General features: G+C 41.6%; 3 protein-coding genes across 4 annotated transcripts; 2 read left to right on the forward strand and 1 right to left on the reverse strand.

The window, feature by feature from the left end:
- Positions 1 to 3,402: 3,402 nt before the first annotated feature.
- dnajc12 (DnaJ (Hsp40) homolog, subfamily C, member 12) lies at positions 3,403 to 6,539 on the reverse strand. Its single transcript, XM_032507469.1, has 5 exons — positions 6,172 to 6,539; positions 5,445 to 5,523; positions 5,003 to 5,142; positions 4,767 to 4,911; positions 3,403 to 3,705 (listed from the first exon to the last, which is right to left on the reverse strand). Exons 1-5 carry the CDS (start codon positions 6,247 to 6,249, stop codon positions 3,623 to 3,625), a joined length of 525 nt encoding a protein of 174 aa, XP_032363360.1. The 5' UTR covers positions 6,250 to 6,539; the 3' UTR covers positions 3,403 to 3,622.
- Positions 6,540 to 6,968: 429 nt separating this feature from the next.
- sirt1 (sirtuin 1) lies at positions 6,969 to 12,576 on the forward strand. Of its 2 annotated transcripts, XM_032507467.1 has the most exons (10): positions 6,993 to 7,407; positions 7,875 to 8,000; positions 8,284 to 8,519; positions 8,644 to 8,796; positions 9,275 to 9,422; positions 9,517 to 9,596; positions 10,545 to 10,728; positions 10,826 to 11,353; positions 11,514 to 11,526; positions 11,629 to 11,942. In XM_032507467.1, the coding sequence occupies exons 1-10, from the start codon at positions 7,059 to 7,061 to the stop codon at positions 11,690 to 11,692; spliced, it is 1,881 nt and encodes a 626-aa protein (XP_032363358.1). In that variant the 5' UTR covers positions 6,993 to 7,058; the 3' UTR covers positions 11,693 to 11,942. The 2 variants fall into 2 exon arrangements, with proteins under 2 accessions (XP_032363357.1, XP_032363358.1); XM_032507466.1 differs by lacking the exon at positions 11,514 to 11,526 and having other exon boundaries at positions 6,969 to 7,407; positions 11,629 to 12,576.
- An 869-nt stretch (positions 12,577 to 13,445) lies between these two features.
- cacul1 (CDK2 associated cullin domain 1) lies at positions 13,446 to 17,300 on the forward strand. The gene is made up of 8 exons (XM_032507468.1): positions 13,446 to 14,097; positions 14,292 to 14,418; positions 14,556 to 14,658; positions 14,751 to 14,846; positions 14,986 to 15,088; positions 15,361 to 15,450; positions 16,825 to 16,963; positions 17,075 to 17,300. Exons 1-8 carry the CDS (start codon positions 13,743 to 13,745, stop codon positions 17,112 to 17,114), a joined length of 1,053 nt encoding a protein of 350 aa, XP_032363359.1. The 5' UTR covers positions 13,446 to 13,742; the 3' UTR covers positions 17,115 to 17,300.
- Positions 17,301 to 18,108: the final 808 nt, after the last annotated feature.

The following is an 18,108-nucleotide window of genomic DNA, read 5'->3' on the forward strand; positions in this document are numbered from 1 at the left end:
AGGTGGAGGCGGTGGAGGACACAGCTACACAGGTGGTTGGTGCTGGTTTTCATGGCAACGAGGAAATAAGCAGGCAGTGAAGAAGCTGCTGTAACATAGTGGAACATAGTTGTTGAGCGTGTGTGTTACCCCAGCTGTGTGTTAAACAGTAGAAGGAGTGGAAAAAGACTGGGTCCCGCTGGATTACTCAGGCTGCACTACAGCGTCTATTCACAGGCACGATCCCACTACTGAGCGGCACGGGGGCTTTGGCCTGCTCCGTGTCCGACCTGGGCCGGTGCACCCCTCCTTAGACCACCTGGTGGTCCCGGGCTCCCCCAGGACCACCATATGGATACCGAACTTAGTGCGGACACCCGATCGGCATAGTCCGCTGCAGTTCAGAGCTCCTGAGCTCAAACGATCCGCCAGCCTCAGCCTCCCGGGGACTGGGATTACAGGCGCGCGCCACCGCACCCGGCGAGATGGAGCCATTCTCATCGGGCTTTAACTTCTACAAATGTGACGTCATCAAGGAGCACAGGGACATCTGGTGGGCGAAACGCCGCATCGCAGTATTGTTGGCTGAGGTGCATTCACAGACGGTCAATATTTCCTCTACTGCTACATACAAGCACAGTGTTCCTATGTCATCTCTTTAGAGCAATGGTGGTAAGAAGGGCAACTCTACACATTTATTCAAGTAGCCTAGGCTACTGAACTTCCTTTTTGGGTAAGCTACTTACTTTTGAAGTAGCCTAATACTTAAATAGCCTATTTCATTTTTTCTACTTCATATCCTTGGCTTCTGTTCAGTGAGCAATGAGCATTCAGAGAGCAAATGTAGGTCTACGTTTTACTTCAACCTCCATGTATGTGACAGCTGGCTCTGCACCACAGGTTTTCAATTCTGGCTCATTAGATTGACTACCTTCAGGTCAGATATTAGGACTCTATATTGACCCTAGCATGGGTCACTTGGAATCATTTAATGGAGGACATTACACCGGTGTACCTTTAAGATTTGACATACATCACAGGATCCCCTTGTAAAATACGATACCTTATTATTGATAAAACTATATCGTACAATATATGATGCAGTTCAAATTTCCTCTGCATTATGAGTTAATTTACCTTTGATACCTTGAAGGCATTTTTACTGGTAATATTCATCTTCTTTCATTGAAGAAATATTTTGGTTGCGGGTGCAGCACAGCACTTAGATGGTGTTGTTTTAACCACCCAAATACAGATAAGATAGGTTCTGTTGATCAGTTGTCCATGATCAATATGCAGATCTATGTTTTTCATCAGTGCCTTGCAAAAGTATTCGTCCCCCTTGAACTTTTCAACCTTTCGCCACATTTCAGGCTTCAAACATAAAAATATAAAACTGTAATTTTTTTGTGAAGACTCAACAACAAGTGGGACACAATTACGAAGTGGAATGAAATTTATTGGATATTTCAAACTTTTTTAACAAATATAAAACTGAAAAATTGGGCGTGCAAAATGATTTGGCCCCTTTACTTTCAGTGCAGCAAACTGTCTCCAGAAGTTCAGCGAGGATCTCTGAATGATCCAATGTTGTCCTAAATGACTGATGGTGATAAATAGAATCCACCTCTGTGTGTGTGTGATCAAGTCTCTGTATAAAATCACCTGCTCTGTGATAGTCTCAGGGTTCTGTTGAAAGCGCAGAGAGCATCATGAAGAACAAGGAACACACCAGGCAGGTCCGTAATACTGTTGTGGAGAAGTTTAAAGCCGGATTTGGATACAAAAAGATTTCCCAAGCTTTAAACATCCCAAGGAGCACTGTGCAAGCAATCATTTTGAAATGGAAGGAGTATCAGACCACTGAAAATCTACCAAGACCTGGCCGTCCCTGTAAACTTTCAGCTCAGACGAGGAGAAGACTGATCAGAGATGCAGCCAAGAGGCCCATGATCACTCTGGATGAACTGCAGAGAACTACAGCTGAGGTGGGAGAGTCTGTCCATGGGACAACAATCAGTCGTACACTGCACAAATCTGGCCTTCATGGAAGAGTGGCAAGAAGAAAGACATTTCTTAAAGATATCCAAAAAAAGTCTCCATTTAAAGTTTGCCGAAAGCCACCGGGGAGACACACCAAACATGTGGAAGAAGGTGCTCTGGTCAGATGAAACCAAAATCAAACTTTTTGGCAACAATGCAAAACGATATGTTTGGCGTAAAAGCAACACAGCTCATCACCCTCAACACACCATCCCCACTGTCAAACAAGGTGGTGGCAGCATCATGGTTTGGGCCTGCTTTTCTTCAGCAGGGACAGGGAAGATGGTTCAAATTGAGGGGAAGATGGAGGGAGCCAAATACAGGACCATTCTGGATGAAAACCTGTTGGAGTCTGCAAAAGACCTGAGACTGGGACGGAGATTTATCTTCCAACAAGACAATGATCCCAAACATACAGCAAAATCTACAATGGAATGGTTCACAAATAAACGTATCCAGGTGTTAGAATGGCCAAGTCAAAGTCCAGACCTGAATCCAATCGAGAATCTGTGGAAAGAACTGAAAACTGCAGTTCAAACGCTCTCCATCCAACCTCACTGAGCTCCAGCTGTTTTGCAAGGAGGAATGGGCAAGAATGTCTGTCTCTTGATGTGCAGTAGACCCGACTACTGTAACGGGGTCTTCACAGGTCTCCCAAAAAAAAAAGAAATCTGACAGCTGCAGCTGATTCAGAACGCTGCTGCTCGAGTTCTCACTAAGACCAAGAGACTGGATCACATCACTCCAGTTCTGAAGTCGTTACACTGGCTTCCTGGGCCTCAAAGAATTGATTTCAAAGGACTTTTGCTAGTTTATAACTCACTAAACGGTTTAGGGCCAAAATACATTTCTGATCTGCAACTACACTATGAACACCAATAAACTTCATGATTGTGTCCCACTTGTTGGTTCTTCACAAAAAATAGTTTTATCTTTGTTTTGAAGCCTGAAATGTGGCAAAAGGTCAAAGTTCAAGGGGTTGAATACTCTCACAAGGCACTGTAACTTGTTTGTACATATTTTGTTCATGTATTTGCTGCCTTTGTTTAGTTTGTGATTAAGTCCTTAATTTCTCATTTATTCCTTTTTGTATTTAATATTTGAAGACCTGGAGGACTAAAGATAAGAGATGGAGTAACGTTTGAAGTATGGAGATATTTAAGACGTCTTACGTTATAGCTCTGACTCGATGTTTAAGAATTATTTCTGGAAAGTAAAAAAAAATCAAAAAAAATCACTCTTGCTTAAAATGGTAGTTACATGACACATTACACGAGCAAAATAATGCACACAAGATGCTTAAGTTTTATGTTCCAACAATATCCACTCGATAGCAACACAAATTACAGAATGAATCCAGTATAATTTCTCCATTGTGTGTGAACATAAACAGATGAGCAAAACAAAATTAGTCACATAATCTCATATGCTGACTTTTGTTTGGCAAAGTATTTGACGCTTGCAGCAGACACATTTAGAGCTCACAATTTGAATGAAGATAAGTTACAGCCAGACCATATTCACAAACCTTAACACCCCAATGAACAGGGTCCCGACTGAATGCCATCAACAAAACAAAACAAAATGAAACTGAATGTTTTTATATTTCATAATTTCTAAACTTCTGCAGCAGAGTGGATGGGGTGTCAGCGGCCCAACGGAAACGTCGATGGCAGTAATCCCCTAAGCAATGATGAGAACAGTCAGTTATTACTGTGAGAACAACACATACTCCTGGGTTATACATAATGAATACTGAATGGGACAACTGCTTTAGACCTGCTGATGTAATACAGTCATGCAATGGTGAATGATCACATGAGTACATTTTAGAATGTAATACACATATGATAATTGTTTTGTTTTTTTTATGAAGAAGAGATGTGTCATTTAACCAATGTAAGAACAATTACAATAGGTTAGTAATAAGAAAAGTATCCTGCTTGTCACTAATGTTACAACCGACTTCTAACTTTGCAAATTTGTCTCCAGGCAACATCATAGTGCACTTTGTCAGTGGCCAGCTTTTGTCATGGCCAGGAAAAGTTTATAAGAAAAAAATAAATGAAGAGTTCTATCATGAAAATGCAGAATTGTATTTTTTGCATCTGCTTGGTGTTTTTCCAGACATTTGCCAGGGACTGATTTTATCTGTGGGGATACCAGGCTCACCCAAACCAGAAAAGCCGCATGTCCACGGGTGGCCGTCTGGACTGATGCTGAAAACTAGATGACATGAAGAAAAACTAACAGCAGGGTCCCAAAAGCCAGTATGAAAAAAATATGTGTATAAAATTAGTTTTTTCTTCCAATTCTCAAACTTCAGTGCATTAGAGAGGTTCCCTTGAAATGCAAAACAACACTTCACAAAAAAAAGGGTGTTGGAACGCAGCCCTTTTTTAAACACGAGTGCCCCCTCCCTTTTAAAAAAAAAAATATATTAGATGGCCCTGATGTCAAAGCAGAGGGGCACTTTAGGCAACCCTCTAGTCACCCAGAGTGCTCCTCTGAGTATCATGGGGCCTTTCTGGTGTGACCTGAGGTACGACTGCTGCACAGCAGGGGTGCACTCCGCTACAAAAACTACAAATGAGGATTCTAGAGGCATTGTTGAAAACCAGAGATTTTATGCTGGAATTGGCCACTTCCAAGTTTGTATGCATTTTGCACTTTAGAAGCAACATACATTACAATAAATTGGGTGTACTTTCCATTACTTTGAGAACATTTTGAAATTCCCTTACTTGCGGATGGCATGGCTTCATATGAAGGGATCCTCGGTGCTTCCGGCTCAGAACGAAGGTCCTCTGCTTGGGAAGGGACGGGGATTTCTGCATTTGAGGCCTCCAACATGGGTTCTTTCTTATTTCTCACAGCCCAGTGCATTGACTGCAAACAGATGACTAAATATATTACCTGGCTTTTAAACAGATTAACACAATATTTTCTTCTTCCATACCAAAGACAACACCTTCCATACCATTTTTACAGAGTCATTCAAGGCTCGCCAGTCCTGAAATGGAATGGTTACCCCACTTCTTCTCCAGAGATCATAGTTTTTTCTTTTGGTTTCATTGCATAAAACCTCTTTGGCTTCCTGCAGCTTTTGGAAATCTGCCACTGTTAGAAAGAAAGAACACATCAGGGTGTAAGATGGAACACAATGCTTATAAAAATCAGGAGAAATAAATGCCCTCTTCTTTGCATGCAGTCTTTGCAGTTGCATGCTCTTCATTAACATACTTTGCTTTGAAGTCAAAAGAAGCATTAACTGTTTGTGGGATAAGGAATCATTAAAAAAGGTAATACAAATTAAAACGTTGGGTTCACCTTGAGTTCATATCACAGCTCTGGCTATATATAATGAAATATAAATTTAGTTCCTTTATCTGTTGGCATTTAAAAATTATACATATATTTACCTGCTCTTGGATTGTCTAGGTGTTTGTCTGGGTGACATGCCAAGGCTCGGATCTTGTATTCATTAAGAATCTGTTCCGTCTGCAAGGAGAAAAGGTTAAATAAATATAATGTCTCTTTGCCGTTTTAAATATTTAAAAATCTGAAATCAGTCACTTATTTTTTTTCACGAAACATTAGTGTTTAAAAAAACAAACAAACACAAAACAAATCCAACATCATGAATATTTAAAAAGGAAATACACCCAGGGATTTTCTGAACCTGGTCTTTCTGACGTTATCTTGAAAGTGATATTGATCCGTTTATTTTGAGGCCTTCAAATGCATCATTACCGCCTGTGACGCAAACTCTTGTTGCTACAGGCGATTTAATTTAGACATTTTTAACGTAACGTGTTATTGTATACGTTACTGGAATGGTAATTCTGATGTTCCCATCATGTTCCCTTGATATAAAAAATAAATTAAGTACAAATACAGTGGCATAAACCTACTCAGACACTTAATGACGCACGAGTTCCTCTGACATCTTTTACTGAAGCAACAGGTCTTGTTGGTTCAGACTAACCTCTGGAGCATAACTACTTAATTCATCTTTTGGTTGAACAAACTACAGGTCGCTGATTGTTGGCGAACTCTTAAACCAGTATGTTTTAGTTTGTAGCTCGAGACAACCATCATTTTACCCAGCAAGTAGGCGAGTCCTTAAACCCACTGGCGAGAACTCACCGACGACAATTCATCACATCCCAACAACCCGTAGTAATCATCCAAGTCCTCAGGTTTGCAGTTTAAAATAGCCTCCATAAATCTCGTATGCAATGTGTAGTTTCTTGTCACGGAGCAGCTTATGCGATCCTGGATCACAGATGCTCGGTTCAAGGGTCGCTGGTGGGCTCTCCCTCGCTGCTGCTGTGGGTCACTCACCGACAATATTCTGTATCTTGTTCTTATTTTGTCAGCTGGCTTTGGGTAATTAATGGAGAAACTGCCAAATGATTCAAAATGTCAAGGGAGAGCGAGATCTCTCCTGAGTGTAGGTGAAAATTCAGCGTTGCCCTGCCACCATATGACGTATGCTGCATTCAGGTGTATAAACTAAAGCTCCACACTCTGCTCGAAATTTCGATCATTTCTGGGGGCACGGAATAACGACCAAGGTAGCCTTAATTATAAAATATAATATGTATGATAAAATAATATTATGGATGACTTGGCTACATATACTACGTATACGTGGCTAAATGAAAAGTATATGTTTGCAGGAGGCATGTAATTGAGGTTTTAGTTAAAATGTAAACATATACTGCACACATGTAATACAAAAGTTAAAAAACTCATATTTTTATCAACATGCTCACGTGCTATTATCGATAAGCTGACGTCTGCGTTTTACACATCTTGTGCTTAGTCACTTTGTCGTGAGTGCTTATCTCTGCTCAAAATTCCTCTGACAGTCTTTGAAGGAAGCAATATTTTGTTATGGTTTTACGTCATCGACGTAAAAAAGAGGACGTTCCAGTCGTGACTACTGGTGGAGAATGAGTCACGTGCGCTATGCAAATGAGACAGCTGTCCGAGAGGAAGGATATGCTCAGCGGCTCTGCGGGCTGAAAATGGCGGACGATGAGACTAGTCTCGGAACGGCCTTTTCAGCCGCCTCCGATATGGAGGAACCTGCCGCGAAAAGGTCAAAAATTAGTCCGGTAACTAACCACGGATTTAAAGTCGCTAAAGCCGAAACATTCTCATGCGTCTCTGGGGTTACAGAGAGCTGGGAGTCGGGGGGGAATTGTACGCAGCCAGCGGAGAAGGAAGCAAAGCCGGTGATGGCGGTAGAGCAGGCCCCAACAACAGCGCTGGGAGGAGACAACAATGGACTGGGACTGCTGGTCTCCGAGCCGCACAAACCAGTAGTGAAACTAGACGACAGCGTTAAACTAGGGACAACTGAGGAGAGTGCTGGTATGTATAGAGACAGACATTGAACAAAGCTTGAAGTATTTACGCGACTTAAAGTGGGCAGTGCTTTTTTTTTTACCAACTTACCTAACCGGCGAGTTTGAAACAGAAGATAAGTTAAGCTAGCTAACGTTAAACACAGTGAATGTGTGTTGGTGTTGAGATATGTGCAACATTGCTTTTCATGACGGCGCCTTCTACTTTCGTTTAGTTAACGCTTAAAATGAAAGAGAACACTATCTGTGACACATCTTGTCGGCATTTGACTAATTCCTTCACGGCACAAACTTCAACTTTGATAGCCACTGACCATTTGTTAGCCGCTTTAACGTCTCCTTTCCACTAACATTCAGTTAGGTAAACCACACCACAGTGAGGTTGTTGGATATTGGTTGTAAATGATCATACATGTTATTAGAGGTACGCCACTTGTTTCTAGTTTTGTTCATTTCAAAAACTCCTGTGCTCAGATTTCGTTGGACATGACGATCGTCCCTCCTACGGTCTGGCTGTCACGCCGGACCACATCAACGAGGAGGATGACGACAGATCCTCACATGCAAGCTCCAGCGACTGGACACCTCAGCCGCAGATAGGTAACTAGTTAAGGCAGCTAACTAGGTAGCCATTTAGTAGCAAGCAGTAGGGCTGCACAATTAATTGCAATTTTATAGAAATTGCAATAGGGACTACTGCAATATTCAAATCGCGCATTTTTGTTAAAGGAAAATATGCGTCTAATTAGGACTGGGCGATATGGAGAAAATCAAATATCACGATATTTGTATAAAAATACCTCTATCAATACTGCAATGATATAGTAATGTTGACTATTGGTGCTTTCACAAAATATTTACTCAATGAGATTTTCTCGGCCAGGTTCCTACAGTTTCATCCAGCAACACATCAGAGAGACCGATCCGAGGACCATTCTGAGGGACTTGCTGCCTGAGACTGTGCTCCCACCAGATTTAGACGACATGACATTGTGGCAGATTATCATCAACATATCAGAACCTCCAAAAAGAAAGAAACGCAAGGATATTAACACCTTAGAAGATGTGGTCAGGCTACTCCATGAAAGTAAAAGGATCCTTGTGCTGACTGGTGCTGGGGTATGCATTTACACTAATATTATACAATGGTGCTGTTGGAATTGATGATGTGTTTAGGTAAATATATAGTATCAGTGTCCATGCTATTAAGCCAAAATGCCTGTATGCTTTCTTTGTTTTGCAGGTGTCAGTTTCATGTGGAATACCAGATTTTCGCTCCAGAGATGGAATTTATGCACGGCTTGCTGTAGACTTTCCTGATCTTCCAGACCCTCAAGCTATGTTTGACATTGAATACTTCCGACGGGACCCAAGACCCTTTTTCAAGTTTGCTAAGGTTTGTTCATTGTCCATTAGCTTTTCTGCAAATCAAAGTTGATAATATATACATAACTCACTTCAACATGCTCACGTAATCCATTTGAAAGGTGCTACAGAGATGGTAATGCATAGACACAGAAGCTTCCTCACACTAGGCTCTGCATACCCATGTTACCTTCCAGGGTTTTGGTCACACAGTGATTACAAGTGAGGAGAACATAACTGAGAAGTGAAATGCACTTGAGTGTGTGAATCATATTTTTTGACATCACATACCATTGAGCACATAGATGAGATGCATGCCCGTTGCATGAAGAAGGGCTATGACCAGATGTTTGTAATGTTGTAATATAGTGCATAAGACCCTTGGGTGGTGAAGATGTCTTTGGTGTATATACCATGTCTTTAAAGAGGATACAGAACTTGTGATATCCACGATCATAGCAAGCTTTAGAGTTAGTCCACAAGTGTTGAATGCATCATCTTTGTTACAGGAGATCTACCCTGGTCAGTTCCAGCCGTCACCCTGTCACAAATTCATATCTATGATGGATAAGCAGGGCAAACTGCTGCGCAATTACACACAAAACATTGATACATTAGAACAAGTGGCTGGAGTACAGCGGATTATCCAGTGTCATGGTAAGTGAAAACAGCTAATGGATGGGTCTTGTTTGTTGTTTTCATTATTTCTGTCCATGGTGATGGTGAAAGTCAATAATAACTTTTATTTCAGGGTCGTTTGCAACTGCTTCCTGTCTCGTCTGTAAACACAAAGTGGATTGCGAAGCTATAAGGGAAGACATCTTTAACCAGGTATTTCCAAGATAACACATTTAAATACACTATTACAAACACCTGCAACAATGGGAATGGAAATGCACAAACCGCGCGCGTCATAACAACATCCAACAATTCATTGTTATAGCATGAACACACTCAGCAAGCAACTTCCATTGAATCATCTTGCAGAGCCCGAGGAAGCTGATCTGAGTACATTTGCTGTGTAAGAGATCTTGTGTACTGCCGTACACATTCCAAAACTGTAGCAGTACCAGGAGTGGGGCAAGAAAATAGATGCTCATCAAGTAATTTATTTATTGCTCTTTTAAGAGTAGCATGACATTTGGGAATCACGTCAGTAGTGTTTGTCGTGAGTTGTTACTCGTGCAACTACAGCATATTTTAAATCTATAAAGTGTAATCAGTATTGTCCAGACATACTCTAGATAAAGCATTGTGAGTTGAAAAATCAATCAATGTCATTAACTGGTCAGTCAGTGTTCGTAGTGCTGGTGTTGTATTAATTATTGAGAAAAGGTGTCTTAAGTGCTTTGTCCATTCTCATTAACATATTGTAAATGAAGCTTGTAGCGTGTTGGTTCTTCCAAATTAGAAATAAAGAACTTTTTGAAATATGTATATTTTACAATTTGGGTGGGGTTTTCGTCTCATGAATATGTTTTAAAATGTTTATGGTTTTTAGCTCCAGCACAAACTGACTGTAAGGATACCCACAAGCAGAGAGAATTAAATTAAACATACAGTATACCTCATGCATCACTACAACTGTACAACAGTATAGCTGTCAGTTGATGGAAATAACTATTAAAAGGGTGGTACAGCTGTCTACTTTGAGGACATTAGCTGGTAATGTGGCTATTATAGACCTGCAACCCTTAAATTAAATAAAGATAACATTTGGAATGGCATTCCCTTTTAACAATTTTGTTTTAATGCTTATAACGTCAATCCATCCTGTAGGTGGTCCCTCACTGTCCTCGGTGTCCAGATATTCCCCTGGCAATCATGAAACCTGACATCGTCTTCTTTGGAGAGAATCTTCCAGAAATGTTCCACAGAGCCATGAAGCAGGATAAAGATGAGGTGGACCTCTTGATTGTCATTGGCTCTTCACTTAAAGTCCGACCAGTTGCCCTCATCCCAAGTATGTTTTGTTCAGATGAATGGGTTTCTGTTTCCTATTGTGCCTGCAATTAACCCAAACGTACAAAACCTAACTTTTTCCTCTTCATCCCCTCCAGACTCCATTCCTCATGAAGTGCCTCAGGTCTTGATCAATAGGGAGCAGCTGCCTCACCTCAACTTTGACGTGGAGCTACTTGGAGACTGTGATGTCATTGTCAACGAACTTTGCCATCGGTTGGGTGGGGACTTTGAGCAGCTCTGCTACAACACTGTAAGACTCACAGAGACCACAGAGAAACCCCCTCGGTTACCAGAACAGCCACCAAGCGAGGCCTTGGCTGCTTCCAGCGATGCAGCTCAAGAGGAGCAGAAGCAGCCCAGCACAGACTCCGTAACTAAGCCTTCAGAGGAGACAGAACGTCTTAATGTCACAGACACTGCTGGTAATAACGTTACACCTCCAGAGCCTTGTCCAAATGCTCAGTGTCCCAGTGAAGAGACGGCTGAGCCGTCAGAGCTAGCAGCAGAAGACGCACCAAAAGAGGAGGCCCCCGGAGTAAAGAGCCAAACCTCCAACCTCGAATTTCGTAGACAATGCTGGATGAGTCGAATCAACAGAAGTCCAATCAGCAAACGCCTTGAGAGTAAGCGTTAGACTATGCTAGAGAACAACACAGTTTATTTATTTGTATATAATATGAATATATGTTCTATTTTGCTGTATTTGTAAATGAAACATAGGTGTGCTAATCCATTCATCCCATTAATTAGAGCTTTTCTCAACAATTTCTTTTCCTCATGCAGCAGGAAAATGCATGTTAGTCCATATATTTTATTATTTATTGTATCATTTATTCATTTTAAATATCCTCCAGACATTGACTCCAGTACTGTAAATTGTTTTTATTGTATCTCACAGCAGGCCAGTACCTGTTTCAAGCACCAAATCACTATATCTTCCACGGGGCCGAGGTCTACTCTGACTCTGAAGACGAGACGTCGAGCTCCTGTGGAAGTGACAGTGACGAGTCTGAATGCAGTGCAGATGGGGTGGAAGAAGACAGCGAGCCAGAGGAAGCCGACACGTTAGCAGCAGATGAAGAGACATGCCTAAGAGACACAATACAACCCACTTTAGCCAATGAGGCCACGTCGAGTGTGGCCGAGACAGACAATACTTCTGAAAAAACTCAGAGCACCACACACCTTTAAATGTAAAGTACCCAGTCGACAAAGCACTAATTATCTTTTATATATATATATATGTGTTTCTTATATTTTTGACTCTGACTCCTCAACCTTACTATTATTTTTCATAAAGTTGAAATTGCGTGACAACTTTTTGTGAATATGCAGCAAGTTTCTTTGTGTGTGCCCAGTTTGATCACATGCATTGGGTCTGAAACCTCATACTGTAAACCACATGCTAAGAATGCTGTATTTCTTTCTTTTTTTTAGGATTTCTTTCAATGTGCTCATCTCATTTTTATTCACATTTTGAGAAATTCCAGATATAAGCAAACACTTCAATTTTCTCAGTCCCTAGTGTGAAGTCAGCTGTGGTCTAAGGATGTTTAAAGTCAGTTCATGTTACCATTGGGAAACGTGTACGTATGTAAGCCGACTGCCTGCTAAATAGTGGGTACTATGAGTTCCAGACACATACATAAATCTTCAGATGGTTTACTTGAACACATTGTCTAACTTGCAATATAAACGTTCAGCTCTGCCCTTTAATGAAGGTAAAAGCTAGAAAAAAAGAACAGTACTATTTAATTTCAGACCAAAGAACACTTTATCAACACGCTCCTATGTTGTCATAAGCTTTGTATGTCTAACCTGTCATTTAAATCTTGGAAAAATATAACAATTGAAAAGGTGTTCCTTCTGACATGTGGCAGCTACTTTATATGCTCAAGCCTTATTTTTATACTCTGATGTGAGACATACTCATCAAAGACTAGATGATAGTTTATATCTGTAGAAAGTTATACTAAGTTGTAATATTAAGCCTAAGGAAGATATTCAGAGTTCCCATTGAAAAATGGCACTCTTTCCCTTCTTATAAAAGCGATTTCCTTGCCCATGTCACTTTTCATAGAACATAACGTTAAAACTGTTTAATTGGTCTTCTGCCTGTTAAGATTACGTTTTGGTAAATACACATTTGAGCCAATCTGTAGGATATAGGTCTATGCCAACACATTCAACAATTACAAGGTAATGTTTTGTTTACGGTTTAAGGAAATAAGATTTTTTTTTACATCCTTGTTATTTCTTCTAGTGTTCTCAGTAAAAAAACAAAAAACGAATGAAACACACTGACTATTTTCTGTTATTTCATACACGTGACGTAGCAAGGTGTTCCAATCAATATGTTGAACGTGTTGTTGCCCTTGTCGCAGACATGAGTAGTGCGCCATCTAGCGCCCGGGCTCGCCTGACAGTTCCTCATTCCTCTAGGATGGTGAGAGGACTTCTACGAGAAACAACTGAGTTACATTTCAACATTTTTTTATTCTGATAAACGTGTCTTTATAACAGTCATACAGTGCAATTGTAGGGATTTAACGTCAGTAGGTTGTCGACATGGATGTATTAAGAGAATGGGTCGACGGAGGGGTTAGGCTACTATCGAAGTTTGTGGAATACCATTGCTAAACATCAGTCTGCGCATGCCTAGTACGGTACGATTGGTTTCTACCTAATTTAGCTGTAATGTCAACCTTGTCAATATGTTGAAAGTCTGTTCTTCAATATTTAATCTTTAAACACTTGTACATGGTCTAGTTGACTAACGGCACCATACGTGAGGCCTAGGAACTTTCTTTATTCAGCTAAAGTCTTTGGAACTACATTTCCCTGATTTCTCTCAGCTGTCCGGTTATACGACGTGTCGTAAAATTCAGTTAACAGCAAAAAAGAGATGGACACCACCAAAGACGCCTGACAGTTTTTGACTTTAGCCCTTATTGTTGTCCGAAATGTTTATGTAGGGACGCCAGGCTTCAGCTCACAGAAGCGGTTGTGAAAATGGAAGCCATGGAAGATGACAGTTTGGACATAAAAGACGACCATAACCACAACTATTGTGCGAGTAGCAGCAGCAGCAGCAGCAGCAGTAGTAGTAGTAGTAAAGTCCGCACCTATTTGAGGAGCCAGTTGTCGGTTGTAACGACGGTCTCGCAACCTGCCGGTCCACCGGTGCCGGGTGAAGAACCGGGGACTCGACAAGGACAACTGTGGTCCGGCAGCACCGGGGGGTCAAAGGTAATGGACTCGGATTCAGGCAGTGAGAGCAGCGAAGTCAGCGAGACTGACTGCACGGCTCCGCCACCCGCGGTTGAGGGAACTGTCCCCCTCGATTCTAACGTTACTTCCAAGTTCCGTAAGTTCACATAAAAGATTCCTGTGACAGCAGGGCCAGATATCCTGTATTCACTCAGCAGCTCGGCCTGCTGCAATGTTACTAATATGTGCAGAGGGATGCTCCTGGGCAGCAGACAGTCGTCAGTTGGTCTGTTAGGCCAGAACAAGGTGCCTGAAATCACTTTAAACCTCACCAGTTCTCTTTTCACTCAGTTCTGAATGCAATGGCTGTAGAAGACTACCGGAAAAACCACTGGCCAAACCTGGAGAAGGCAATTGACCGGCTTCTGATTCAGAATCCCACGGACCACATCTCTGTTTCTTACGCACAGATATACAGGTAAGACAATATAGGTAAGCACCCACCTGAGTGTGATCCTATAGTTTGTGATGTCTGTTGAGGTTGCCATGTGCATCACTGATCATTTTAGTTAACTGAGAATGAAATGACTAAAATGTTTTGCTTTGTTTTCCTAGTTACGTCTACAAGTGTGTTTGTCAGCAGCACTCGGAGCTGCTCTACAATGATTTGACATTAAAAATAACAAACCATCTGGAACAGGTTTCCACCCATCTACACGTAAGCAAACCCAAATAACAAGAGAATTATTATATAGGCTACAGTATACAGAAGCCATACGATTGACTAACACTTTTATTGTTGTTTTCCAGGCCAGACCACCCGAGGACTTCATTGAGAACTTTAATGTTGCGCTGACGCAATACATAGCTTCTCTTCAATGCATAGTTCCTGTATTTATGTACTTGGTAGGCATCGGTTTTGTTAAATTTAACAAAGAACTTTGAATATTAGGTGAAATTCTAGTGCATTGCGTGCAACCAGGTATAAGCCCTGTGCTACGGTGTCACCCTCCTATTAATTGTTTTTCACGTTCAATGTTTTCAGAACAAGTTCTACATCGAGTCGAAGCTGAACAGAGACCTGAGAGAGGATCTGATGAAGCTGTTTGCCGATCACGTCGCAGAAATACATGTGAACACACTGATGCGTGAGTATATCCCCTAATTTGACTGATGTCTGTCATGACATTTGGAAATTGTTCATCTGTTTTGTAATTGGGAATAAAAGCTGTCCTCTACACTTTGTTCTATCAGAGCAGATGTTTGTCCCAGCCGGCTGTGCTGTTGTCTCTTAGCCTGGAAAGCACAGGATTTTGGATTCAGGACGTGCTGAACTGCACGCACCGAAGACTCCATTCCTTTCTCACACAAGCAACTTGTAAAATATTTTTCTTTTTAATTTTATTCTTCTCTTGTTCAGCTCTTCTGATCAAAGCTTATTCCATGCCGTTTCAAGTGCAGCCATCTACAATGGCCAGTGTGGTTAAAGGCCTCTACAGCCTCCGTCCAGGTGAGCTATTTTCATTTTAAGGGCCAGTCCATTATTTTTATAGGGTTTTATTGTGTATTAAGTATTCTTATCCGAATATTCACATTTTGGTCAGTAAGTATGTTTTAGCATCAAAATGCTGTTTTTCCCAAGCCTATCTAAAATGTTTCCCCACATGACCTCACCAAGGTCTGGATGATGACGTTGCTTCACTACAGTACAGAACAGTAACTTGGGTGCCTGTTGGCACCGCCCCACATACGGTGAAGCAGACAGGAAGCCAAGCATTGTACCACTGTTGAGGACCAGTTAGGTCGGATCTGAAAGTCGCACAAACTTTGGTTCACCAAAGTCACACAGTAACTCAAACGTAACTAGTCTATATCCACGACGTTCCACTTCCGGGATTGCTCCGTTGCTGACAGAAATTCCACCAGATGGTCCTCATTTAGGCCGGATATCCGTTACCCAGGGCTCTCTTTGTGTTAGCATTTTAAACTCGGGTGGATTTATGAGGGCTACGGTTAACTGCTCCTCAGATCTCCGCGGGGTAAATTGAGAGATTGCTAGCTAGACTGTCTGTCCAATCTGAGTTTTCTGTTGCACGACTAAAACAACCAAAACAAGTTCCTTCCCGAGTCTATTTTGTACGGCGCTCCACGCACGCCCAAGTCGATTGTGATTGGTTTAAAGAAAAGTCAACCAACCAGAGTTTTTCTCTAATCTTGGAATGCCGTGCAGAATCGCCAGACTCTCCTCCGCTGCGCTGTGGAGGAAGGTCTGGCGATGCGAGAATACAAACCAACTAATCAAACGAGGGCAGCGATAGCATCTCTCGTGTCCTGCGAGGTAAACCGTGTTGAGTAGAGCGATATGTGCTGCTATGGAATGGGGTACCAGCAAAATTTATTCTCTTAGCCACCTGAGAGAAAGAAAAAAAAAAAAAGAAACACCTATATTTAGAATATTTTCACTACTGTCAAATTCTCCACACTCCATTGACACGCTCCAATTTCCCCTCGGCGAACACAGGAGTTGCTGGTCTCAAACTGCCACAGGTGGCGTCTACAGCAGGTACATTACATTGGTACAATGCTTAACTTCCAAACTTGGCACAGCGTTTTAGGCTAAAATAGTCGTTCAAATCATTCGTAACCTTATTGATTAGTTTACTGTGGCAACCCAAGTCACTGCTTTATACTAAAGGCTGAAAAACAGCCAGAGAATGATGGATGGACTCTGCCTTGACTGTAAGTGCATCTCTGCTGCAAGCTAATGTAATCTTTTTTTGCCTTGATTACAGCACAAAAAACAATCCTATTGGTTTATATCCACCACCTTCAGAATAAGCTGCACTACATGTGTTCTTCTGTTTCACTTGGTTTCCTCTTTCAGACTGGGCCCAGTTAGCCCCGGACCTCTTCTCTGGCTTTATTCCCCAGATCAACCCTCCTGCTGTGGAGTCTCTGCTTCCTGACTACGCCGCTCACGACCAGAAGTTACAGATGGAGCTCTCCATGAACGGATTTCCACGGTCCGTTGACTCAGGCGTCTGTCTCAGAAAGCCACAATCCGAATAGAAACGCATCTTTTGGTTAGCACACTTTACTTTGAATCACCGATGTGATGTGTTTTTGTTTTCTAGGGGTGACCAGTCTCGCAAACGGGCCAGCGAGGACTCGTGATAGCAGAGCCGCCGTCGCCAGATCTGTTTCAGAACTATCACTGTGCCTCCTACATCTTTCTCACGAGTTGGCTCACTGCACTAGGTACAGTGTTGACAGTGTGTCAGTTTCTTCTCTCTCGACTCAGTGACAAATCACTGTGAACAACAAAAGGGTTGTTACATCTTACAGCACTGAAAAAAAAACCCACAGACTTCCTTTATGGTGCTTTCCTGTGGGATTATGATGCATCCAGTTTCATGCTGCTGTGTGCTCTGAGATGGGTTCCTTAATGTTCTCCTCATTTGAAGAGTGCCTTCATGGGGCCTTCTGATCAGATATCCTAATGAGGGATAGGTTGATGATGGGTATTTCATTCCTAACCTTTAACATAGAAGTGTCTTTTTTATAGACTGGGCTAATCAAGACTTTCTATTGCTGCTATTAATACTGTCCATGCGGTATTACTACAACTCCCTCAGTTTCACCCAGTGTCTGTAACCCAGTCACTCAACACAAATGAGTGTGGAAGGAAATGAGAACAGGAGGAACTAAGGCATTAACCTCGACTATGATTCTCTTCTTCATCTTGCCTTCACTGTGCTGGTAAACCGGATTGTATTTTCCTGTTACGCCAAAGAGGATTTGCAATTTCTTTTCTTTTTTTCATAAACTGCATTGGATTTAGCCTGACGTTGTTATTGTTGTATACTCTCTGAGTCACTGAGCCATTTCATTTCTTTTTTCTTTTCTTTTTTTTTTTTATATACTAGCACGTTTTGAGCTGTTTGTTAGGCTTGAGTCAAATTCTAACTTTGAATGTCCCATGTCTGTTTTAGCCTTGCATGTAGGATTGGCAGGGATTACCATGTAAGACATTACACTGTTTGCCAAAAAGCTTAAAACAACCACAGAATAGTGTTTAACAATTTCCTCATTTCCCTTTAGATTATTTGACAACTTCCGACCCAAATCATCCTTAAACTGTAAATATATCGAACCTGATGCTTCATGG

This window comes from Etheostoma spectabile, unplaced genomic scaffold, assembly GCF_008692095.1.
Source record: "Etheostoma spectabile isolate EspeVRDwgs_2016 unplaced genomic scaffold, UIUC_Espe_1.0 scaffold00002751, whole genome shotgun sequence".
NCBI classification, from domain to species: Eukaryota; Metazoa; Chordata; class Actinopteri; order Perciformes; family Percidae; genus Etheostoma; species Etheostoma spectabile.